This window comes from Dermacentor andersoni, chromosome 11 (genome assembly GCF_023375885.2).
Source record: "Dermacentor andersoni chromosome 11, qqDerAnde1_hic_scaffold, whole genome shotgun sequence".
In the NCBI taxonomy this organism is placed as follows: Eukaryota; Metazoa; Arthropoda; class Arachnida; order Ixodida; family Ixodidae; genus Dermacentor; species Dermacentor andersoni.
In genome coordinates, this window is record NC_092824.1 from 98,269,441 (window position 1) to 98,296,378 (window position 26,938).

At 47.6% G+C, this 26,938-nt stretch overlaps 1 protein-coding gene across 3 annotated transcripts in view; it reads right to left on the bottom strand.

The window, feature by feature from the left end:
• LOC126539137 (uncharacterized) overlaps positions 1 to 26,938 on the bottom strand; it is a 264,993-nt gene that overhangs the window by 53,314 nt on the left and 184,741 nt on the right. For all 3 annotated transcript variants that reach the window (XM_055075202.2, XM_050185872.3, XM_050185871.3), the window contains 5 exons: positions 25,664 to 25,939; positions 24,364 to 24,618; positions 23,128 to 23,424; positions 22,013 to 22,270; positions 6,171 to 6,346 (listed from right to left, as the gene is read on the bottom strand). In XM_055075202.2, coding sequence (XP_054931177.2) covers positions 6,171 to 6,346; positions 22,013 to 22,270; positions 23,128 to 23,424; positions 24,364 to 24,618; positions 25,664 to 25,939 — 1,262 coding nt within the window. The remainder of the gene's footprint in view (positions 1 to 6,170; positions 6,347 to 22,012; positions 22,271 to 23,127; positions 23,425 to 24,363; positions 24,619 to 25,663; positions 25,940 to 26,938) is intronic.

Below are 26,938 nucleotides of genomic sequence, written 5' to 3' on the forward strand. Positions count from 1 at the left end.
GTATATTCCTCTGGACAGTGACACCACTACTCGTGTCATCTGCGACGTGGACGTCTCCATCTCCAGCGCTGACTTACCTATTCTAGTGAAGCCAGCTGTTGATGGCTTTGCCATAACTCACGTGTCTCGACTCGGCGAATCCCACTGTGTGAAGGTAATTTTTAACGGCCAATCTCTTCCCTCACAACTCAAGGTGGGCCACTTTAGACACCCCGTATGACCATTTATCCGAAGGCCACTCCGATGCCGCAACTGCATGAGGCTGGGCCACATAAGTGCTGTGTGCGAGAGCACAAAAGTTTGCTCGCGCTGCGCAGAGCCTCACGCTGCAGATTCTTGTGCAGCACTGTTCTCAAACGCCAAAATTGCATTGTGTCCCATGATGCTACCTCAAAGGACTGTCCCAAAATGAAGCAGGAACGGGCGCTCTTGAAGCAGATGGCGAGAGACCGTTCGTTCGTCTCGTCGGGAAGCTGTTGCGGCCGTTAGAAAGCGGCGCTCCCGACGCCGTCGGACTTTTAAAGAACACAAATGCCTCCGTGAACAGCACTCCACAACCGCCAACTCCTCCTCCTCTGCCCCCTAGGCCTGGCGGAGTCGAGACTAAGGTCGTGCCGCACAACACCAACACTGAAGCTTGGCCCACGCTACGGAAGTGGCAGCCCCGGCCACAACCGAAGCCACAGCCGACAGCACAGCTGAATCCACAGCTGAAGCCACAAGAACGAGAAGACAGGACTACGCACTGCAGGTGCGGTGCTACAGTGCGTAGTCATGTCTTCTTGTCATATGTTATGTTACCGCGCTGTTTTCCGTCATGAATAGTAATTCGCGTTTCTATATTATGAGGAACGCGGCTGCCAACAAAACTGACAGATTCAAACCTGCCGCGCTCAAGTGCGTACCGTACCTACGGGAGCGTCAGCTCGTATCGGCGTTTTCACTTCGACGCGTAAATGACGTCAAAATTACGTTTCCCAACGTCTACCTCGTTTGTGTTTATATTCATAACCCTTGCCCTGTAGAACCGCAATGGAAAAAAAACTGAAGTGCGTGAACTATCACTCATTTTGTACGAAAGTTGACAGGCCAAGCCGTGTACGGGAAACATTTTTTTTTTCATCAAATTGTTTTTGTTTTTCGACCGTAGGCTGCCAGCTGAAGGTGCAGGAGCGGTTGCCATAGCCTTTCTTCGTACTATCATGTTATACAGAAAAAAAGAATGATAAAGAAAATGTAAAACAGAACGAATAAGTAAAATCAATGCTTCCATGGCACCGGGAAAGCTCTCGTCCATCAAACTTTTAAGGAGCTCTGGACCAGCGTATTTCAGGCAAATCCAAACCTCTCTAGCTTTCTCTCTCTCTCTTTCCGATAGCCCATTTTTACTGCCCCGATCGCCTCAACAGCGCAGCGGACGAGTTCACGACATCCCTCGACTTCCACTAAAAAAAACAAAAGAAGAAGAAGAAAGGAGCACAAGGCTGAAAAAATAAAGAAACAAGAAAGAGTGGATAAAGGTGAGGACGCTGCCACAGGAAACGAGAATGAATTCTACGCGGGCTTGCTTTTGGCTTCGCCGCGGAAATCCCGGAAAGATCCGTCTTCGTTTGAATGCCAAGCAGCTCACGTCACAACACTGCCACGCACGTGAGAAAACAGCATCAACCTCTTCGACCTCCTCACCAAACGCCCAACCTCGCCGTGACAGCCTCCCCGCACCCCCTTTCCCCCTCACTTTCGCCACCCCAAATGCTTTTGCACTTCGCCTATAGTTGAGCAATGACAGAGAAGCAAAAGGATGTGGCGCGGGCGATCCAATCGAAGAACGCACGAACACTGGTGGTTCGAAGCGACGAAGTCGCAAAAGTGCGACGCGGAGGAAACGCCACAAGAAGAAGACTCGCGAAGCAAGGCCGCATCGCGCGCGCCCAATGCGGGCTCACACAACCGCGAAGCGGTACAAGCAGCGAACGAATATCGTTGTCACTGCAGGGCCCAGAGTAAAAGCAGCAGAAGGAGGAGAAGCAGTCGATGTTTCTCGGTCGCGGGAACACAGATTGGCGCGGCAGACGCAAGCCGTGCGGAGAAGTATGCGGCTCGCAATCGCATCTATGGCCATACATGCTCCGGCACGTACGAAACGACGACGAGAGGAAAGAAAGAAAGAAAGAAAGAAAGAAAGAAAGAAAGAAAGAAAGAAAGAAAGAAAGACACTGAATCGTGGGGAACACGGGCAGTCCGCTCGGTCCAGACGTTCTTCTTGGCGAGTTTGGAAGTTGTGATGGATGACTACGGGCAGATGCAATTTGCGCGCTTGGTGGCGCGGAAGGGAAAAGGAAAGAAAGAAAGAGAAACGAAGGAAAGGAAGAATAAAAGTGAAACCAGGCAAGACATAACGGCGTCGCCGCCGCCCAGCACAAATGTGTTGAAAGGAGGCGTTACTGACTTCGCGCTGGCTCGTTTTCTCTTTCGCGGGCACGTGAACACCGACTGCATCGAGTCATGCGCGGCGCGGGGTTGAGGATTAAACACGTTCCCCTCTTCGTGCGCAACGTTGTATGCGCACTCCATCTCTTTTTCTTTTTTTGGACTCCAGACTCCATTCTTCTTGCACTTTACGAAGCATCCTGCCGTAGGGGTAAGTTCCATGCACGGCCATTCGCTTTGATAAATGTGAAACCTTGGACGTGGAGAGCGGTTTCTACTCTGTATTGTCGTTGCAAACGCATTTTGCATATGGAAGCAACACGGGCACTCTCGTATACACTCTACACGCACGAAAAATCACGATTTGCTTTTAGGCGGAATACCAGCTTCGTTTTTTGTTTTTGTTTTCCCCTCCAAGCGCCTAGCTCCATGGAACCGGCGTGCAAGTAGTGGGCACTAGGAAGCTTGCCTTCAAGGCTGGCTACTCTGGGTTCATGAAGGCTAGATTTATGCGAGTTTTTATGCGTGTGAAGTACGAGAACGAGTGCTCTATGGAAGCTATGAAGCCTGATGGGTAGATGGGATTACTAAGAAACTTCGTCCCAAGTCAGAGAGGGGTATGCGAAAAGTAATGCGGAGATTGTGACGTGCAGAACTATATAGTCGTCAAACAAATGTCCACACAGGAAACATGCAACGAACTACCAAACTACAGCGCTGTAAAAAAAAAAAAAAAAGTTATTGGTGCATACGTCCCTGTACGCGGCCCCAAGCGCACACTAGGAATCATGTACGGAGACTGGTCGGGAAGCCAGGAGTTTACGTTGAATACGCGAGGTAATACATGGTTCAACGCGGTAGCGTTAAGGAGCCCTTGTACTTCTCTACCACCAAAGTTGGTCATGCCTCTTCTTTCATTCTTTACAAAGTTATTCCTCGGAATTATAAGAACGGGAACCCACAAGCAAGTGCAATGGAAAAAAACATCGACAGCGCATGTCTTTTATGTTAGCTCTTCTCAGAGTGAAACATTAAAAGCGCAAAACAATATCAGAAGATCGACCCACGCAAGAGGCCGCGTTTTTACCAGAAACGTTCGCCTTCGTGCATAGCGTCCACAGCCAGCGTTTCCCGGTAAACGTTACGGTTACGTAAGCTGCAGTTGCCGGCAAGCACGAAAAGCAGTAAGGGGTCATTGAACGCTGTCGCGTTCAAAGCTTAAGCGTCATCCAAATTTTTGCATCGGAACAAAACACATTCTTCGCACGACACAATGCATGGAACCCGCCCTGGTGGCGTAGTGACTTTCGTGTTGCGCTGTTAAGCTCGAGGGCGTGATAATATTGAAACCGCGGCGGCCCCATTTCGATGGGGACGAAATGCAAAGACACCCACATACCGTGCATAGGGGGCACGTTAAGGAACTCCAGGGTGTAAAAAAATCAATTAATTCCGAGCCCCCCCCCCCCATCCCTCCCCTACGGCGCACCTCATGATCTTATCGTGGTTTTAGCACGTAAAACCCGAGAATTTAATTTCCAAGGTGAGAGCTTTAAGCGGCTCGTTGCAATGGCACATACCGAAAATGTCAGCGTCTAGTCCAGTGATGCGAAAAATATCATCATCAGGAATGGCTCATGTACGCGTAAGCAAGGAAAGATGCAGTGGATGAATATGATTGAAGCAACGAAAGAAAGAAAGAAAGAAAGAGAGAAAAAAAGGAAGAAAATAAGAAAGAAAGAATCTTTAAGTAGTGCATTAGATGCTCGCATGTGTCGTTGAGGAGGTCGACCTACAGCGACATACGTTTACTTTACACTGCGGCTCGTTACGCGCTGCAAGAAGTATGACCCCTCCGATCGTATAACTTAATGCACTACCGCGTGTGCGGCAGGCTTTGGCCTTCACGTGTTACAGGACGGTCACATGCTGCCGAATTTTTCAGTGCAATGCGTGGCAACGCATTCATACATGCGTACATGGAGCGAACAGCAGAACAACCTTCCGGAAATGTTGGCTTTCAGAACTGTAAAATGCGACTTGGATACAAGGTGATACTCAGTGAAGTTTACGGGCGCACGGGGGCACTTCGCAGGGGAAATGTAGCTTCCTGTTCGAAGCCACGTTCAGTATAGCTCAGGAAGACTCATCGCAAAGGCGATGGTAAAAGGGGGAAAAAAAATAAAGCAATAGCCGTTGATCATTGATTTACCGAACGAACACATCTCCACATCGATCACAAGTGGGAGAACGTAAAAGGCCTACGCTTGGAGCCTTTGGCTTGGGGTCGTATGCAGGATGCTCCGTGTTTATCGCTCGCTTGAGTCTGGCCGACGGTAGTCAATGAACAAAGATAGCGCGGAATGCGCGAAAGCAGTCGAAGATAAGATATCGATATAAAGCCGCATATTTGAACAGACGTGCAGCCCGCACACGTTGCTTTCTCGTTTCAAACTCAGAAGACTGGGTACTGTTAAGTGCCAGCACCGCTTATTGTTATCAACGCAATATCTCAACATTGCAATATCATGACTGCCCAGCTATCTATCTACACACTTGGCGTAAGCCACTTGCCCCGCCTTTCTCAGGCACGTCCCGGGTCTATCTATTCTTTCGAACATTATCTGTCTATCCACCGTCGAATGGGAACAGGGCGTACGTGGCGCAATCTCAAGCCAAGCCTATTCTTTCTTTCGAACGCGCTAAACGATAACGTTTCTTTTTTTGGATAAATTACTTGCACAGGTAACGCACTGGGTCGAACGATAAAGTAATGAAAGAAGGCACTAACGGTTTGACCACGTGAATCATCTTTTTTTTGGCCGCCGATGAGGTGACACAGAAGTAATGATAACCCGAGGATGAATCTATAGATAAACCAATGAAACTGGACGCGCGCCGAAGGTTTGAGTTTTATGCCTTGATACCACTAGCTCATTCGTCTGAGGACGTCGCCAGAGGTCGAGGAGATGCCGAACATTGCGAAAACTCGGCCCTTCCTGCACAGCACCCCTGGAGCCAACCTCTTCATATTTAGAGGGAAACCCTGCACCGTTAACACGAGAAACACAGTAATGGTGATAGGGCAAACGCTGCCGTAACCGTTCTTGTGTCCGTCACGCTAGCGTTGCGCTTCTTGCTTTAAGTTCTTGTGGGGACAGTCGCGGCCCCAAAGCACCGGCGAGCAGGTCTCATGCTGGTCAAACGTGGCGTGACCTACGTTGGGTGCCATTTGTGAAGGACCTAAGTTCTCGTACTTGGCAGTGATCTTAAAGACCACGGTCAAGTGGACTTTAACTCTTCCTCCGGCCAACCAATGCCAGCTCAGACGGCCGGGCGTTCTGTAGACGCACACCAGAGCTCGGACCATGCTGCGCGCTAGGAGCAGTAGTTCTTTTAGAGGTCGTCCAGAGGCACGTGGTATAAGTGAACCGAGCACTCCAGAACAGGTTCTCCTAAGCCAACTTTTCGAAGAAGGGACTTGCCTTCGCCAGTTCCCTGACGAAGACAAGTCTTCATTCCCAAACGTTGGCTCGAGGCCAAAGATAAAAATCGACGCTTCCCGTGTTCGCCCACTGATGGCCCAAACGTTCCTGTGACACCGTCACCTCGCGTGGACCTCTCAGCATCAGCACCTCGGCGTGAGTGCTGAGAGTTCTCGCGGCAGAAAATAAAAAAAATGATGACGTCACACGCTCAAAAGCCGCGGTAACAGTGGGAACGAAGTCCTTCGTGCGAACCTTGCTGACGGTGCCGCAGTCAGATCCAGCCAGCTGGATCGGCAGCGTGAAGTCCATGCTGCTGCTGATGTCCTGAGAGCAGGTGGAGGGTCGGCCCCGGGTGTAGACCTTGCCTTTGAACACCATGTTGCTCCGCACACGGGCTCTCATCACGTGCGGCTCGCACTCCACGGACACTGCGCGGGAGAATCAAATCCAATGGAACCTTACGCCATCCGCAGGAACTTTTGGGGAATATACGAGGGCACACAAAAAAAAAAAGAAAACGTGGGAATGTCCACTTCAAGGGCCTCTAACTCCAGCGTACCTGACGATCAGAGTCATTGCATACATACGAAAGACGGAAAACATATTCACGATGGCACCTACACATGGCGCAGGAACATGCATGAAGGAAACAGCATAAAAGGAAGCACATAAATGAAGCAATAATAAATTACTATGATAACGATGACGCTATTTTTGGAGTGGAGAACGTATACAGTTAGCTGGGAATGTTTCGTCGGTGCAACAGTAGACAAATTTACAATATTGTACATGACAAAACAGTGCTATGGTGTTATGTGTAGTGTTTTATCACATACCGTATAAGTGTGAAGAACACCACAAATAATGGAGCTTTATGAAAGGCATCCCATGTCTTGTGCTACAAAAAAAAAGGTAACGATTCTATCGCTCATGTTTTCTAAACCAAATTCATTGGCTGAAGTATCACTCGTGAAGACAAAAGCGATAACAGTAGGCAGAAGCACGACCTACGTGGCCAATACCTCTCGCCAGTAAGTGCTACAAGTATTGAAACCACATCAATGACAACGATAGGTAGACATCCTTAGAAAAAACAATTTCCTCCCACTTCCTCTTCTTCATCTAGCACTTCGACGAATTCGCTAAAGATTATTATCGTTTGGATTGATACTAAACCATATACCACATATATACCACATATATGCCACATATGCCACATATGCCACATATATGCCCCATATATGCCACATATATGCCACATATAAACAATGTAAATACACGGGGAAGGCGCGAGATGGAAATTCAAGACGATGAGCAAAAGGAGAACAACTTAAAAGCATATATACCATGTGGTATATATGTGGCACATATATGGTATATATGTGGTAACCATGTGCAATAAAATGCCAGTAGCGCTGTGTATTCGTTCCCTTCTGTTGTCCTACGTGTTCTCGTGCTTTACCTCAAGTTTTACAGCATACAGAAACGCGGAAGAAAAGAACAAGAAGGAACAGAGTTCTGAAGTCAGCACTCTGCCCTGTCCCTAGGCTTTTTTGTTCCTGCATGCATATGCGTTGTTAAACTGCTACGGAGAATGCATCACTAATTAGCCTGGCAGGAAAAAAATGTTGAACTTATACGGAACACCATTCGGTCAGGTAAAAGTAATATTAGTAAAATGGAGGTCACCAACCAATGTCAAATACATCCACATGTATCGATGCTTTGTGGTCAGTAACGATCGTATGTTCAAAATCGTGAAGTATTGTAAGAGACACTGACGTACGCTTCGTAGCAAGGTCCCAGCGTACAGGTAATCCAAACTGTTGTTTGCTTGCTGTGATTTATATAACCGACAATTCAAGCCTTCCTCACAGTTTGTTTTCTTTCCTGAAATGTCCCTAGCATTGTCCCAGTTTATCGTGCGGCCCGGGTTATTAACGTGTTCTGCTACGACGAAAGTTCAATGTGTTTCTTTTATTGGAGAATTTTAGAATAGGGGCCCCAAAGAAATAGCGTCGAAGCCACTGCGCATGCGCGAGACACTAACAGCGTTTGGGTTTTGCGTCGAGCACGCTATTTCACTGATTTAGGGAGAGCCCGAAAAGCTGGCCCAAAAGATTTGCGTAAACAAACATGGCGGCACCCATCGAAGCGGCAGCTCCAACCTAGCACCAAACTAGGCTCGATTCGTGGTAACACGTGAAGTTCGCAAGCTAGGAGAAGTGACTGTGGTTATCGATTTCTCTTAACTAGCGTATGTTATGAAAATTGATTTATTAGACGCCGCTGATTCCGAATTTGATTGTGGGTTTCATGGCTCGTAGGTCTAACACGGCTTAGCTTGGCTGGTGAAGGCACGTAAACTTGATTACTCAAAACGAAGCGCAACTAATTGTCTGCTGCTAATAGAATAACCTCTAAATCGTAATTAAACACTAAAACACGAAAGTCAAAATTACTCTTTTGATCATAAAAGGGCATATTTTATTTATTTCTAATAGCTTTTCTTTGACGCCGTAGTGGCGCTGTCAGGGCAAAGCGCTATCCCCAAACGCAAAGCCCTATTATAAAACGCTTCCCTCCTGCGTGCCCCTACGGTAACACCCGCAAATCTCTTTGGGGCCCCTATTCCAAAACTCTCTATTAGTGAGTGAAGTGTTCAGTAACGAATTATTTTTGCTATGTGCCTAGATGATCGGAATTCGATGGAGGCGTATCTTGCTACGTTAAAGCTGTCGGCTATAAAAAAACTCACTTAGACTATGACAGTTTAGATACATAAGCATCCATAAATCACCGTTCAACGTTTGATCTCCAATATAAGCTGTCCATACCGTAATACTACAAAATATCCGCTTTGAATATGTACCCTTTGTCAAGTGAACACTTAGAGGAGAAAGGCCGGTGCAATGAAATCAATGTTTCTCACTTTGGATTTTTCAGAGCCGCAAGTGAAGCGCTCGCCCGTTTCCATGACGCATTTATAGTGCGCAATTCAATACTGCCGAACCCATCAAGCCGCGCTATTTTGACAGTACGCGCCGAAATGCAAATGTGACTTCCTGGTTCGGCGCATTCGCAAAGTTTGTTTTTCGGCATATAGCCTTGCCACGTTATGCACAAAGGACTCGTCGGAGCGGACTCGTTCACGTCACATAGGCCGAGTTGGGTCCCATTTTCCAGCGATTATACGGCTCCAATCCAGACCAACCTTGTTTGAAGTGCACTGCAATCTTGTTTCACAGAGTTTTCAGTTTGAAGTTCACTACGAACTTTTCGTATAAATCGTACGAAAACGCTCGTAATTGGCACCGAGCGGAGTCGTGGTAGATCAAATAGTGATTAGGAAGTACAGGATCTGAGAAGCCCAAAGAGCGAAACGAAAGTTTCAAAGCACGAACGGGAGGTTTCTTTCAGAATCCGAGATAAGTTCGGCGCCTAGACGAGAGGCTGCTTTAAATGAATAAAAAAAGAAGCGTGGCGGTTCTTTGAACTTGAATTACGTTGCAATGAGAGCGAGCTAGTGAAAGCGCCGCATCGACGCTATTTGCATACAGGCAACGTCATTTACCCCTTCCGTAACGGATGAGCCGTTGCACTGCATAATTGCAAGACACAAAACCAAGAAACGGCATCACACATACGCAGGATGAAGCGCGAACTGACAACTGTTTTAGTGAGATTAAGAAGTCAAAATATATGAACACGTGTCAGTGAAAAGTAACAAAGGAACATAAATAGGACTGTTTGATTTCTGAACCAGGGTAGCTTACAGCTGAAGCTGCAAGCTCTGTTGCATTCTGTGCAGTCGATTGCAGCCATCGCTCCTGACGGGAAGCATGCAGGATTGTCAGGCACGTCGCAGAAGCATAAAGTTTAACCGCGAGGAGCTCACGCATACACGATTCCTTTAGGAGCAACGAAATGTTTTTAGAACCAATTTGACGAGTCCGAATGTTAATACACAAGCGCAGGGAGGGTGTATCCTGACTGAAGCAACACCTAGTCGAATACAAAGGCAAGTGCGCGTCGCATGTGGCGAAACGGTTCAAAAGATGCCGATCTTTCTGCAGCGGAACAGCGTCGCCATCTATCACCGCGCGCCGTGTTTCGCCTTGCTTTCCCATAGCGGGAACAGATGACTACACCGTTTCGTTCCAGTGACATCGCGAGCTACGTGAGTTTAGAAGAAACTTCTTCCTGGGCTAGTTGGTGCAGTGCTTTGAATAACCAAGTTGCACATGCAAAAAAGACAAACACAAGAAAAAGGCAACGGAGACGCAAAGAGTGACTGAGTGTGACTACCTGAGTGTGACGGTAGGCTAAGTCTTTATCCATCGATACCGAAGATCACTCCCAAGAAGACCACCGAGATAACGCATAAGCTTTGCTGCCGAGGTGAGATAAAGCGCAGCGAAAGTCCACAACACCATTCCCTTCTCCTAAGGAAAGCAAACGGCTACCCACTCGGCCTGAAGCGGGCTGACAGCAGGTCAGGTGCCGTTAGGTCAGGCGATGACGTAATTTCCGTTGCATCCGGAACTCTGCAGGCGACCTCGACTGCATACGGCTGGGTGTTTTTACACTGTGTCAGTATGTTGTATGTAGTATCAGTATGTTGTACGGGGTCGAAATTTTGTAAACTTGACAAAACGCGCTAAACGATTGAAAATTCTTCATCTTTTCTGCAGCTGTACACTTTCTGTGATTCTGCGGATGCAAGAGATGTGGTGAAAGCAAGTTTTCAATCAACAGGATAAAATGGCGTCTGAAATGGTTAACAGCAGCTTGGAAATTTGAAGCTGCCAGTAGACAGGCGCCACCTGCGTCAAACTCCCCCATGCGAGCTCCGATAAGTCACACGCCTGTGCTATGCTGCGCCGTTTGCAAATATTCAGAAACGTTCAATAATTCTTCTCAAATGAGACGGCGAAATTCATGACATTCGTATAAGAACATTCGACCATTCCTACACCTTAAATTAGTAATTTTTGGCGCCTGCTGGAATCTGCAAGAGAAGAAGAAAAAAGAAATAAAGTGAGAAAAAGTGCGTTTCGACGGAGTTGAAATGCTTTGTAGACTACACGCGGTTAAAAAGAAAAGATTTCAGGAAATAACGAAGTAACAGAAGCGACAGATAGAAAAAACAAAAACAAAACAAGGAGAGGAGAGGGGACGTTTTGGAATGCGAAAGTTCTGGAAAGTGCCCGGAAACATTTGTATTCGTTAGCATACCGCAATGGCAAAGCGAAGGCGTCGACGTAGAGGGAAATTTCGCGCGAGCGCGTGTCTTTGTTCTCGAGGAATTACCCTCGTCTAGCGGGAATTCAATTTGAATTCAGGGACGGCGAAGACAACGAATGGAGCGACAATTCTCAGGCAATAAGAAACGAATTAGCATAAACGTTGTGCTTTTCGGAACGCGGTGCTCAGGAAATTACGGTCTTTCGTAATTTGTGTGCGAATAGCACTTGCCTTAATTTTTTTAAACGTTGCGTTGATTTTCCACTGCCCTTGACACGAGACATGCACGTGGTTTACGGCAACATTTTGTTCTACACGGCATTCAGGATTACTTTTACGAAAAATGCGCAACCGCAGATCTTCGTTGTTTAGCTATATGTAATAAACGCGTGTACATTCTTAGCCATTTGTGTGTGTGTGTGTGTGTGTGTGTGTGTGTGTGTGTGTGTGTGTGTGTGTGTGTGTGTGTGTGTGTGTGTGTGTGTGTGTGTGTGTGTGTGTGTGTGTGTGTGTGTGCGCGTACGTGCGTGCGTGTGCGTGCGTGTGTGCGTGTGTGCGTGTGTGTGTGTGTGTGTGTGTGTGTGTGTGTGTGTGTGTGTGTGTGTGTGTGTGTGTGTGTGTGTGTGTGTGTGAGTGAGTGAGTGAGTGAGTGAGTGAGTGAGTGAGTGAGTGAGTGAGTGAGTGAGTGAGTGAGTGAGTGAGAGAGAGAGAGAGAGAGAGAGAGAGAGAGAGAGAGAGAGAGAGAGAGAGAGAGTCCTGCGAATTCCATGCCTCAAACAGCAAGTTTACTTATAATTTCAAAATTGGGGCCTCAATATTTTAATTAGGCATTTGTCATTTTTATAGGTGCTTCGCGTGAAATAAAAGCAGCAAGTGTTGAAGATGAGGATATCGGTGAACACTTCCGAATAAGATACACGTCCTTATGATTCAAGAAGGAGCGTTGCACACAAAACTCGCTATAGAGGTGCAGCATGCAGCTGGCTATACGAGAGCAGATTCTCGTAACAGATTTCACCAAGGTTTTACAATCTCGCTAGAGAAACTGTTGAAAGCTGCGTACCCTGCAAATAAAGAAAGCGCTGGTGACCCTTTTCTTTGGGGCGGGAGTGCTGATCCAGTGTTTACCTTCCTTTCAGTGTATTCATTAGCCCTAAGAGCGTACGTGCGTTTTGATTGGACTCAAGCCCTGTAGACGTACCTCCCGTGGGAGCTCGAGAATTCTCGAAAAATCGGAGTAAGATACCTCCAGCAAAGAGGATGCTTGATAAAACATAATTGTTTTTAGAGTGCAACGTTCCCGGCGAGATAAAAAAAATGATTATTACCATAAAGAGTTCATCCTTGCAAGGGACACTGAGTAAGATAAACCATCCCGGGCGACGCTTACTTCTCTACAACCCCGCTTTTGCTCGCTGATGTCAAAAGCAGTCTTAGCGTTAGCGAGACGCGCTGTCAAAACACTCGTAAGTGAAACGTATGAGGGACAGGGCATTCATTAATTGCGGAAAACGAAGAGCGACGACCACGAAGAAGCGCAAGAACGCGAGAAAAATGGCGACGAAGAAATAACGCCAGGCGTGACAATGAATTCTCAAGGAATATGACTACGATGACAGGCTTGTATGAGAAAGAATCGTGTCGATTCGCAATCATAACAAGGTTGAAATGTGACGGGACGCCCCACTCCATAAGCACTCACACTGCACTCATGTTTTGGCGCGTCTGTCGCCAGGTCTTGTAATCCCTTATAGTCCGGTAGAATAAAATTTTGTCTGAACCGAGTGGCGACAGTAATACGAATGGATTGCATGACATTTACCGCGCTAAGATTTTTCATTTCTTGTATTCTTTACCCAGATGTCCCCTATTTTCATCGTTTTGTTTGTGAGTGTACGCTTGCTGTCAACGCAAACCAAGGACTTTTGTTTAGTAGTTATCCAGGGAAAGCCAGTCTTGATTAAAGACAATTTTCTTTTGCGATTTGCCATGGGACCATCGCTAGAATCTCTTTTCAGAGAGCAAAAGAAAAGTATAAAGAAGAGAAGAAAGCAGTCGCGTTTTCCAGAGTTGTGAAACACAGAATCATGCCTGGAAACGCACCAGATACAGCCAGCCGTGTTGTGGCACTATGGCAGTGCCCGACGCCGACTGGATGTCTCCTAGTACTGGCACATTCACAGTTTTCATTACGCGAAGTCAATTTTTGTTCATGCCAGCTGTCAAAAAATTTTAGTTTTCCTGCTGTATTCAGCACCGGCTTCAGTTGAAGTGTGCTCCCATCAGTAGCAGGAAGCTGTGCAGAATCTGACCGTCAACGTTGCCAGCTGAACTTGGGAAAGCGTGACTAATATTGCCCTCGAAGTTACTATTTAATGGCTGGCCAGGTTTAGCACGTGGTAGGCAGACGACAAAATAGGCCGGGCTAACTGGCAACTCCTGCTAAAATGGTCATTGCGTTTGCGTCAATTTGTCTACTACGATGAAACCTTGTGCGTATTTAATTTGCTATAATCGTGCTCGCATAAAGTCTGAGACAATGGGAATAGGATAAATAGGTGGTTTCCTATGCATTGCATTATATTGACGAAACTTAGAGTGCAGCCAAAGACCAAGATAGGGACACGCAACACAAGCTCACGTCTACAACATTATTAAGCACGCATTTATAATCAGGATACACAGGTGCGTTCGGTCACCGACCCTAACTTTGGCATTCAGGCTTTTGAAGAAGGGCTCACCACAAAAGTCAAGGCGGTTATTTGCCGTCACTTGGGCGCTCTTGTGAAAGGATGTGGGTTTCAAATATTTGATCCTTTTAAGCGTCCTAGCACTTTTCAATCGTGGTGTTGGGCTGCTGAGCACGAGGTCACGGGATCGAATCCCGGCCATGGCGGCCGCATTTCGATGGGGGCGAAATGCGAAAACATCCGTTTGCTTAGATTTAGGTGTACGTTAAAAAACCCCAGGTGGTCGAAATTTCCGGAGTCCTCCACTACGGCGTATCTCATAATGAGAAAGTCGTTTTGGCACGTAAAACCCCATAATTTAATTTTAACTTTTTAATCGCACGATTGCCTCACCTGCTCAATTATGCATGCACGCGAACGTCTACTGCCACGCTAAGTATTAAATCATAAGGCTCCCTCGCCAAGTTCTATGGCTTCCCCAAAAATCTACTACTCTTTGCGTTACCCACATACCCCCTTCAACAACTTGCGACGTATTCCGATTTCAATCCTTACATTGGCGGCATCACTTCCCGGGTTTTCCTTATACTATACATAAAAACAGGATAACTGCGCAATACCGCCTTCTGATCGTAGTTCCGACCATGTGCCACTGCCAATTCATTCTCATCGTTCTTGTCCCATTCACAACTCAGAAAGCCCGTTACGTCTTTGAAAACCATAGATGCTGCTAACTTTGACAGGGTTCTTCTGGAGTGCAATGCAATAACGATGGTTAGGAGCATGAAAGCATAAACGTTTTTCTCACGTTTTCTTTCTTTTCATTTTTGCCGGGCCTCAATCGCATCCATTCTTCCGTCTCCGAACCATTCACTTGAGTCATTCTAACTTGACTCAATTCATCGGTTAAGCTACCGTCGCACAAAGACGTTAACAATGGACGCAGGGCTCTTCGGACCGAATAAAATGGAGGCGCTGTCCTCAAAATCGCGTATGGCAAAAAAAAAAAAAAACTTATATTTCCACTCGCCCTGCGGCGCGGCGATATGCAAGCAAAAGCACGTTCACGGACAAGTGCGAGACTATCGAGAATAAGGACAGCTGCGATTCATTCAAATCGGACGAGGAATTCGTGCGTGCTGGCCTTAAAAAGGCTTCCGGATCAGTTCATTTGGAAGATCTTTTGTTGTGAGTGTTCGGTGGCCCAAGTCTATCTCGCTAAAACCGTGCACGCTTGAGGAGGCTGCAACGCAGCGACTTACAGTGCGAATCAGCCAGTATAGTGCCGAGTCCCTAGGACATCTGCGCAACATAAAGGTAACCTTTCAAGGCGAATATGAAAACAAGGGCGACATATATGATCAGAAACAACACGTTTAGGAAGTTTTAGATGTCAGAAAGTATGCTGATAGCGTTGCAGAAGAATGTATTCACAAAGGCACAAAATGGCGACGTGGTGGGCGTACGCAAGTTGTCTTTCTAAACGAAATATTACTTGCAGGTTCGTCAACCAATGTTTATTATTTCACGTCAGGCATCATCAGATCAGCATTGGTTTCGTCTCTATGCGAATATATATTAGCGTCGCTGTCTCACTCTTTAAGAATACACTTTTTTTTCTTTGGTCAAATAGCTGCTGAAGCTGGTGGGTATAAAAAGAGGTTTTATTTTTCACCAAGTAGTGTCGTGCTGCTGATACAATCAGCGACGAGAGTGTGACGTACTTTGCGATTTGAACGCGAGCTCAGCACCAGTCCTTCGCTTCTGAATAACTTTTTCGCGCGCCAAAAGATGGTACAAAGCGAAAGTGACCTATTCTCTATGCAGATGTGTAGAAGTAATAAGGTTCACCTAACGAATCATCTGATACATCTGTAGATGGGCACTAAACAGCTAGATTGGTGGATTGCACTTGTGGAATTGCGAGTGTTGTCAAACACGGAGAAGGGGGAGAGGGGAGGAGACAGACTTGGCAAGCTACACAAAATGCAAAAAAAGCAAATTTTTGTGGCAATGACCCCCTACAAAAAAGTTCCGCAGCAACTGCCCATGACATGACTCTTGACAGCGCTTGTTGAGGTGTAGTTAAATATTAATCCACGAAGAAAGGCCGGATTGAATCCACAAGCAAGTAGAAACACAAATTCAGCCCCTGACAACTCTCAGTAAAAACAGCTTAAATGGACGAAAATCCTCTGAAACCTGTGGCATCAACGCTGAAGCTGTCTACACCGCGCTTCGAACACAAAATTTAACAACATTTGCGTTAACTGTAACATTTCTTCCCTATAATAATGTGTCTTTTCGATCTAGAGAAATGTAGAGAAAACTTCAAGACCGCACTGAGAATTTAGGCTTATCTGTCGCTTCTATTTAATTTACCTGCGTGACACGTGTGACAAGGTCTAAGGAACATGGAGGGCTTCGCCAACTACTTAATAAGCGTGGCTAGAGAAAATAACCACATGCCATAGAATATTATTCCTACTACAACATTGATAAAAGTACTTTGTCATCCTTTCTTTCTTGTCGCTTGTGTCATGTACGGCGCTAGGACAGGACACAAACCATTCTTGAGTCGCAGACGATGTAGTACGCCGCGGAAGAATACAATGCTCCAGTGCGCACGCTTGCGAGTCTGTTTTGACCAGAGTGTACTATAGGATACGGCTGTCTAGTACGCTCTAGTTTCGACACATGCTGCTGCGGAGGCACACCGCACTGTGCCTCGCGAGCTTCTGCTGCCGATTGGTTGACCTTAAGACGGTTTTCTTTTGTTCACTTTGATTTAAATCCCCCATGGTAGACACGAGCCAGGCGACGGTGCTGTAAACCGCGGAGGAATGCAATGTTCCGGTGTGCACGTTCGTACTGCTGATTGGGTGACGCTAGCTAGCAGACGACGCTGTCGCAGACGACGCTGTATGCCGCGGAGTGATACAGTGGTTCGGTGGCCAAGCTCGCACTCCTGATTGGGTGACGCTACCTAGCAGACGACACTGTCGCAGACGATGCCGTATGCCGCGGAGCGATAGGGTCGCTCGGCGGGCAAGCTGGCACTCCCGATTGGATCCAGCCTCTACAACGCTGTACGCTTTTACTGACGCCTGCAATGGAAAAACGCCGTGAATACTTCCTAACAATGGCGCGGTGCGTGCTTGCGCCGGTCCTCTGCTTATTTCGAGCTGCGCGTGCTCTTGTGGGAGACAAAAGGGCTCCCCGAGGCCATTTCCCGCGCCGAAATAGTAAGGACCGCCCCTCGACCAAGCTTTTCAACTCGGCAATTGAAGGGACCTCTCTGTTCGCTTTCAACGACTGAGGGCGCTTTTTGTCTCAGCCTTTCAGAGGCCATTACTTGCAAATAAAGATCATTACGCTCGTTGCCAAATGATTATTATAAAGTTAATTTGTCCCACGCAACGAGGCCGACTGCTTTCTCTATTCAGCGGCTGTGTTCGCACTGACGAAAGCTCTGATACCATATTTAAAAGGATTGCTTAACAATCTTGCAATCGCATCGTCCAGAAAACACTGGAAGTTTATGCGATGAATGAAATTAGGCGACCTTGCTGAAGTATTCAAATGGGTTTGTGAAAGCGATGGTATGTGAAGCGCAAAGGCAGCATTTGCGCACTGTAATAGTCCTGGTACAACGGGCAAAAGCAGCGACTGTTACAAAAGCGACGAACTGATCTCACGCACTGACACGACGTAGACAGAGGCGGTTTGATCAAAAGCATTCGTTTTCATTTAGTCACAGCCGCTGGAACGAATGACATCTGACAAATGGCTATCTCCATCGGGAAAATAAATGGCGGACACGATCTATTCTTAGTGACAACGTAACAAGACGGCACTTCTTACAGGGCATCCCATTTCTAAGGCAGTGATATGTTAAGTGTGCCTAATCGCTACTGAAGCTGAAGGGGAAAACAAAAACTTTTTTTTTTCATTTTCGACAGGCAGTGTTGTCCTGGTACTGGCACAATCAGTGATGTGATAGTGGGGTACTTGACCATTTGAATAGAGGCTGACGCCAGCCTTCTACACGACCACTTTTACAGCGAAGCTGTATATGGCTACCCTCCGAAAAAAAAACGTGGCGGCGAACAGAAAATGCCTTGCGGCAAAGCCAACTTTCTCCCGATTCCTCTGTAGCTCTCAATCTAATGTCTTGGAAAATAGTCATACTGAAATTGGCAGCTTAGATGATTCTATCATTACGCCAAGTTTAATTTACTTGTCATGATTAGTTAGTTCACAGTGAAGTTGTAAACGTTACGAAATAACCGTCAGTTGTCAATATATGGGCATCTACGGCGGGAGTATGGTTACAGAAAACGACTCTTGTTTTCTCAAAACTAGCCCGAAACAAATTATCTGACAATTAGCCGCTAAGACCACTCTAAGATTACGCCGAGTTTCACTTACTTTTCGCAGTTTACTAGTTGACAGTGAAGTTGTAAATAGTGTGGAATTTCCCATGTGCTCTCAATACATGGGCTTCTACGGGAGGAAAATGGACAGCCCTAATGCTTGTGCGCTAGAATAAAATCCAAGTTTCATTCAGCTGATCCATAACGAAGTATGGTCAATCGCAAATTACAAACAAACGTGTTGTGTTGCGTGCAGTCCTTTAGAATGCGTCCCGGTCAACGCGTATCGTCTGTCGCATCGAGGCTCGGCTTAACGGCCACCTGCGTCTAAACGGCGCTCCGTCGCAGCTGCGTCGACAACACCTGCGTCTTTAGAGCGGCGTCGTAAAAGCCCTACGGCGGTAGCTCTGTTTACGTATGACGTAGTACGCGACGTAGTGCGTGACGTAGTGCGCGCCTGATATTTTGAATTTCGCATGAATGACATACACGTAATTAAATGTGTAGTTGCATAACAAAACTCTATACCAACATACTTTATATCACTATAGCAGCTTCGATGGTCAACCACCTTCACAGGGTGGAATTGCTCCCCAATTTCTTTCGGTAACTCGATTTGCGGTTTGATATGAGTGCGTCTGATCTGCTATATGCGCTTGCGTGTAGAATGATCATGGTGCAATTTCCTGCGACATGTGAAAAAAAATTAATAATCGTTACGGTCCGGAGTTTTATGTGCCAAAACTACGATTTGATTATGAGGCACGCCGTAGTGAGGAACTCCGGAATAATTTTGACCACCTGTGGAGTTCCTTAATGTGCATCCAATGCGCGCCACACGGGCGTTTCTGAATTTCACCTCCATCGAAATGCGGCCGCGCCGCCACGGCAGGGATTCGATCCCGCGCCCTCTGGCTAAGCAGCGCAACGCCTTAACCAATACGACACCACGGCATGTTCCCATATGTGAAATACAGCAACACATGGGACACGCGAATATTCCAATCGAATCTTTTCTGTTCTATTCGTGTTCGACTTGAGAATCCCCTATTGTAAGTTTTCGAATATTCGTATCTGTTCAAGTACGAAGTGGCATAGGAAATTTCGAGACTGGCTCTGTTTCGAAGTTACTAATGTGTTTACAATCAAACGCCGTTATAACGAAGTGTTCGGCACTTCCAAGATTCTTCGTTATTCAGGTTACTTCGTTGCAAAGGCCGCACACCGTACCGCTCGTACGAGAGCAGTCTATGCACGTTCAATAAAAAAAAAAGGAATACATACTTTATTTACGCGAATGTAAGAGAGACTAAGTGAAATAAGGCAACGAGCTTTTATTTGCACACAATTTGACAGAAGGTGCCAACTGCGGCCAAGTTTATTGCACCAATGTTCACAGCATGGCTCCGCGGCGAAACGCAGAATCTACACAAAGCGGAGCCGCAGATCGTCGAATGCCACCATCGCCTGCGCTGCCATCAAAAATTCTTATTTCGTATACAGTAGCTTCAGCACTGTTGCCTATCTTATAGAATCCACGTCCTCCAAACCGTACATAAAGGTGGTGCTCCTTGAGAAATGACGCCTCTCGCAATGGCATTAGAAACGAGGCTCGGCTGATACACAAAGTTGTGAGCGCCTCGACGGCCACTTGGGTCATCCACGAACAAGGCAAGGAAAGAGCAAAATAAGTGTTGTCATGCAAGAAAGAAAGAAAGAAAGCAAAATCAAATAAATAAAGGAAGGATGAGGAAGAAGGAAATCAAAGAAAGAAGAAATGAAAGAAAGAAAGGAACTAAAGAAGGGAAGAAAGAACAAAAGAAAAGCAAGAAAGGAAAGAAATGAAGGAAGAAAAGGAAAGGATGAAAGAAAGAAAGCGCTGGCGCCCGGAAGCCCGTCCTCCACGCTGGCCAGAGGGAAGTCAGGAACCTTCCGAACCGTTAAGCAGCTGCGAGGGACGATGTTGTCGTTGCTTCCCATGTCACAATTTTTGCCATCGAAGAATAAGGGGCAGAGTACGGGCCGTTTGACTCCCTACCTGCATTTTACGCCTCGTTTTCCCACGGACGTCCATCAAAGTCTCCTTCCCATACGCCGTTCTTCGGCAAAGTCGGGATACCTATTGCACTTTTCCCTGCAAGGCTATCAGGGTCTCGGGTTCTCTATACTGTTCTCTATACGGCGAAAAGAAACATAACCGAGAAAATTGGGCGATAGGTTAAGGGTAAGCAGCGAGGGATAGGTTTCCCGCTTTCCTTAGCGCGTACAATGCAGTTGAAAGCCAAAAAGTGATCCTCGAGATATAACGACGGGGAAAAAAACAACTGAAGAGCTCGCATTTCACCCCAGACGCTACCGTTTCCGTTGCCGCCGTGAGTCTAGCCACCATGGTATGGCTGTTCCTACGGCGTCTGCTTCCCCTATCGAGAGAAAATTTCACCGACGGTTCTTGTCGATGCTTTCTCCTAAGGCCTGTTAAGCAGGGTTGACAGACGGTGTTACGCATGGTAGCTTCGCTCTAACGTAGCAGCCACACGGGAGGTAACATGGTTATTCTCAGATCTCCGGCACACGTGGAGAATAACTACCTTCCCTTTGCGTTACCCTTCTTCTCGATTCACAAAGACGTGGTTGAAGTGATCGCTTCGTGAAATGGGTTCAGTTCACTTGTTACCGGCTGGTTAGAACCGGTCCCGGGTTTATGTCACAGTACAAGTTAGCTCGCGTTTGGTGTGCTACTTGAGCACGTCGTACCTGTTCTATTGTGAAGTACAAGAATTTAAAAACAAAGAAAGAAGCGAGAGAAAAAAAGGCACAATCGCATACGAGAGAAGCGATTACTTTACCCAAGGAAGTTGCCGCGGCCTACTTTTTGTTGTCAGAGTGCACTGCCACATTCCAAGCTAGCGCGTAGAAGTCTAAGTAACTGATTTCAATTATGGACGCGCCCCTGCGTAACTGCAAGTTAGAGAAGACGGTCAATTATTTTTTTATGTTACAGGTGAAAAGAATAGGGTGAGTCATGCAAGACAATGAAAGTGGAGGAAACCGAAGCTGCTTGGGAAGAGCTAGACGAGAGAGCCTTACAGTTCCCGATATTCTATCTTTGGGAGTCTCCTCTCTAGGACCTTATCATAGAAATGTCGGTGGAGCTGTTCTGAGGTCTATAATTGAATCGGGCCGATTTCCTTGCTAAATTTTTAAATCTTAATTTTTAAAATTTTACCCTTTTTTATCAATTCAAAATTTCTAACGTGCTTCTTTTTAGACTAGACTAGTTTCCTAACTCGCCCGATTTTCGTTCAATCCCTTACAGTGGGAACGAACCACTCGTAGAGGAAAGCCGACCAACCAACCAACTAGTGAGATGACAGTGCCTGAAGAATAAAGTAGGTGTTTACCCTGGCGCGATGGGCCGCTAAATATTGGTGAACGCGGCGGGATTCGGAACTACGCCCTCGAAGTGATTAACATGAGTGAATTTTAAATTCAGCGACAAAAGCACAAATAGCACAATTGCATACAGATTGGCATGTATACATCTGTGAGTTGCCGGCCAAGCATACCAGGCTTACTTACCATGCCTGCTGCAGCACCAACATGAAAAGAGTTGTTATGCTGACACTAAAAGAAAAACTTGGCGACAAAAATGGCAACCACAAGAAATGCCGAGCTTTCTTTCATAAGCCCAGCTTTCTGCCATAGGCTCGTAAAAAATGTGTTACAGGAAAAGCAGGCACTGATCCAAGATACGCATAGTCACCGCCGCTGCGAGACTCACCGTCGAAGCAAGCCCCGAGCTCGACGAGGTCGGTGCCGGGCAGCCGCAGAGTGGCGCCCTTCGGAGCCGACTTGCGCGTGTGGTGGCTGAGGAAGCAGGTCTGCGTGTCGTGCTCGAAGCTGAACGAGCGGCAGACGAAGTCGACGCTGTTGAGGCACCGCTGCAGGCAGTCCTCCTGCGACATCGTGCCGATGACGAGGTCCGCGAGCACCAGCTCCTGGTCCCGGTACTTCTTCGTGCTGCAGAAACCTCGCACCTCTGCGAGACGAAAGTTCGCGAGAAACGCGGATGAACGTCAGCGTTGTCCCTCGTCACCGTCCCTCTCTTTCCACGACGTCCTCAGTATCCGCGAGCAGTGTGACGGCAACTATAGTGCAACGCTCGGAACCCATTCCTTACTATAATCCTAAGCCAGGCAACGCGACAAAGTCGACGTAGAGACACAAATAATCGATGTGCACGCGTATTCGCTACGAACTGCTCGATTCCCAAACCGGTCTAATATTTATGGGCACTCAAGTCGATATGTAATGACATGGCAAGTCGACATGACAGAATAACACGAAAGCAACAACTAAATGATGTAAGCGACAAACGGACTGTGCGGCGTCTGAGTTGGTATGCGACTCAACGGGCGTTCTCTACACGTGTGCGCTTTTAACGAAATGTGATAGTACTCACTGTCTTCCTCTACCCGTTACCATACGCCACTCATTAGCACCTATATTAGCAGGCTGGAGACACTATAATACATGTCGTCATACCGATGCATTAGCGCACGAAGTATATTCACCTGGTCGCAGACGCCACAGAAGCGCTGAACAGGCAGTGGCAAACCCGTAACGATGTGCCCAAACACAATTCATACTAACAGTGTTTGTTTGTTGTTGTTATTATTGTCTTAATTTATGCGGATCCAACGCAAATCTTGGAATCTATGTCAAGCGAAGCTTTCGTGACGCCGAAATGAAATACTACAAGTAAATTTTCCCATTTGATTCCTACGTCTTTGGCGTAAGAATGACAGTATCTCTTGGAAGCCTCTCACTGACCTCATCCTAACTCCCCCACCCCTCTCACTCCCTCCCCTCGTTCTCTCCCTTCTTCGCTCTTACCTCTGACGCAGTTGTTCTCGAAGTAGTCGACGACAAACTTCGAGTCCTCCAGCTTCGCCTCGCCCGAGGTGCCCGTGAAGCGCGAGTGCGGGCTGAGGCGGCACTCGCTCAGCTGGTAGTTGAACTCGGCCGAGTGGCACACGAAGTCGCGGTGGGCCAGGCACGCCGCTTGGCACTCCTCGCGGGTGTTGGCCTCCACGCTGACCTTGGGCGACGACCCCGAGCTCCCGCCGGCCACCACCAGCTCCTTGCCCGGAACGCGCTCGAACGCCCAGTGCTTGTCGCACACGCTGCCCGCTGTAGCGAACGATCAGTCGACCATTCGATGAGTGCGTCAACGATGTAGGTAGCGGATCAAACAGTGAGTCGCAACATGAATAAGTTTACAAGCGATTCAACAATCAATCAATCAATCAATCAATCAATCAATCAATCAATCAATCAATCAATCACTCGGCAAATTAAAGAAATAATTAAAAAATTAAATTATGGGGTCTTACGTGCCAAAACCACTTTCTGATTATGAGGCACGCCGTAGTGTGGGACTCCGGAAATTTCGACCACCTGGGGTTCTTTAACCCGCACCTAAATTAGATTTAGGTGCAGGTTCACATTTTGCCCGGGATTCGATCCCGCGACGTCGTGATCAGCAGCCAAACAACATAGCCACTGAGACACCACGGCGGGTTCAAAGAACTAATTAATCGATGCCGGAGTGCAAGCACACTGTAGAACACTGGGAACCCTCGCGCGTATATCCCCTCCATTGAAGCAGCGAAGCATGCCAACAAAAACACGGGGCCTTGGGACTATCCATAGAAACACAGGGACTTCACAACTTGTCGCACTTCAACATCAATGTCTGCCGGTGATGTGATTTGTTCTGCCGTGCCTTCCCTTCTTACTTTCTTTCCTTCTCTATAAGCGGGCGGGCGTTGCGTCCCTCTCAAGAGGCCATTGCTGGCCTGTTTCTCTGCTCTTCATGCGATTCATGTATGTATACAAGCAATAAAAACGACAGTATACTGCGTTGGTGCCGATTTCGATGCCGGAGAAGGCATTCTGTGTCTCTCCTATTTTGATTTTTCCCGTTGTTTTTATTCTGGCAAAGCAGCGGCGCGAGTTGCATTACGCTCTCCTGTATAGCGTCGCACGACCACGTTACGCCCGTTCCCGGGCACAACCTTCGCCAACGAAAAAGTCGGTATACCGTCGGCTCCAAGTACGCGGGCTTACCCGAGATGCAGGCCTTCTCGAAGTAGTTCATCTGCGGGTTGCGCTTGACGTTCGTGTCGATGCCCGTGCGCAGCGTGTCCGAGTGCGCGTGGCACATGCGGCGCCGGTAGTCGTACGACACCGAGCGGCACTTGGCGTCGCCGCGACACAGCGCCAGGCACTCGTGCGCCGAGGACACCTGAGACGAGCGCAGGGGCCGGTCCGTCATGTAGCGCCCGGAGACGAGCTCGAACTTGACGTCCTCGTCGTCGCAGGCTGCGAGAGAGAACAGAAAGCTGCACGCGCGTTTGCACATCCTTTAAAAGTCGCCGGCCGTATAACGCCCGTTTCTATGACGACCGTCTAGGATTAGAGGTGGCGCCTTTATTTCCTTTAACAGTAGCGAATTTTAGTGCGTTCGGCATGGGCAACCAGCGCTGAAACTTCGCCTGCCAACAGAAGCGCCGTAACACACACAGCCTAGCGAGCGGTGGAGACAGTTTACAGTAGCACATGCCACGATTTTGCATCAGAAAAGTCACCGCTCATATTGAAGCACATGTGTCCAGCTTCTGACCTGTCGGGCACCGACGTGCTAGAACGTAGCGGCACATGCCCTTCTCGCAACACGTATGGCCATAGACAGCACTTGGCTGGGCGCATAGGCCTAAGCAAACGTTAGTACAGGCACGCGTCTGTTATCGTTAAATATGCATTGAAATCTTAGTGGCCTCCCTACCGGACGGTGTCAGCATATTTGAGTAACACACTCAAGCTCCCGTAGCGCCTCCTGGCCAGCGCTAGTTCCCCATTCCGGCAAGCGCGGGCGGTTTGCCGGATGAGCGGGGGAGTAAACGTGAGCGGCCAGATTGGTAGCGCCAGCTGATGGTGCAAAGCTCAACCACCCAAACACAGAGCCAATTACTATATTCTTCTTAGCTGGGGCGTAAATTTTCGACAATGGCGTAATCGCGAACACAATTACGCCGCTGCCGAAAATTTCCACCAGCAGCGAAGCAGAATAAAATAGGTTACTGCAATTTTAGCTCTGTGTTTGTCTGGTTGAGCTCTACAACACCACGTGACTGCACCCCTCCGGCCGCTTACGTTTATGCCGCGGACCATCCGGCAATCCGCCGAAACCGCCTTCGCTTGCCGGAATAACGGGCACGCTAAACGTCTCTATTATCAATTACAGCGAAGTTGTTGAGGAATATAATGCAACAGTTTTCGTGCGGCGGCGTGGCCGATGTCAAGCTACAAATGAAAGCGCCGGATCCGCACAAAACGACGTCCGCAGCTGCGGCTGCCGGCTCCTCACCGTCCAGGTTCCTGGCGATCTCGTAGTAGTTGAGGCTGTGCGACGGCTCGAAGCTGCCCGGGTTCTGCAGCAGGCCGGCCCGGTTCTGGTGCGTGAGCCCGCAGTAGGTCTGCTGCTGCGCGCGGCGGCCGAACAGGAACGAGCGGCACGGGAAGAGCGCGTTGCGCAGGCACGACTCACCGCACTCGCTGACCGACAGGCCCCGGTACTCGACCAGGCTGTACGGGTGCTCCACGTTGCCCAGCAGGAGGATCTCCGCCGTGTGGCCACCGCTCACTGCGACAGAGTCAGTCAGTCAGTGAGTCAGTCAGTGAGTCAGTCAGTCAGTCAGTCAGTCAGTCAGTCAGTCACTCAATCACTCACTCAATCAATCACCCATCTGGTCCGTCAAGATTTATTATATTCCTGGAAACATTAAACCAATTGGCTATTGAACCACCCATTCGTCCGTTCATTCTTTGATCCAGCTGGTCAATCAATCAATCAATCAATCAATCAATCAACGAATCAATCAATCAGTATTCCCATCACAAGAAATCAGCCACTTACGCTGAAAAACAAAATAATTTAAAGATGAATCGGTATTTCGTTCTTTCATACGCTTGTATAGACACTCGTTCAGCCGGCGAGCTCATCACCTGTCCATTCACCCGAAGCAGCTGGCGAGTTTATCACGATTCTCGCCGCGAGCTTCAATGAACCTTCTAGCGAATCAAGCATTTGTGCGCCATTTCAGAGATTAAACCATTTCACCAGTAAGTAGTTGTCTCTTTTGCTTGTGATTAATTCATTCCAGCAGGCAACCAACCAGCCAGCCGTCCAGTCTTAATTTCACTCGTCTCGTCATATAGCGTAAATCTAGCGAGCCGACCAGTTAATAATTTATTCTTCCTTTCTGCCGGAGCCAGCCAGTAATTTAATGAAGCCATCATTGAGCACACAGATCAATCAGTCTGTCAACCGTCGACTGCAGTAGTAAAGTGGCGAACCTTTAACCACTGACATCAGTCACGTAACTAGTTATTCAAGCGATCAAGTTAACGCGCCACGCTACCACAGAAAAAATAAAACGAAAGAAAGAAGCTCGCTGTCTGACAAAGTAAAAGAAAGAAATGTGGTCCATAAAGGAATATCATAGTGAAATATGTGGCCTGAATCGGAGGGAAATGGGTCAGTGCATACTCCTCCAAAGCGCAGACAAAACCGAAAGTAACAGCGCTTGTCGGTAAGAAATGCAGCCGCTGGCCCGCCTCTCATCCACAATAGTTGGAAACG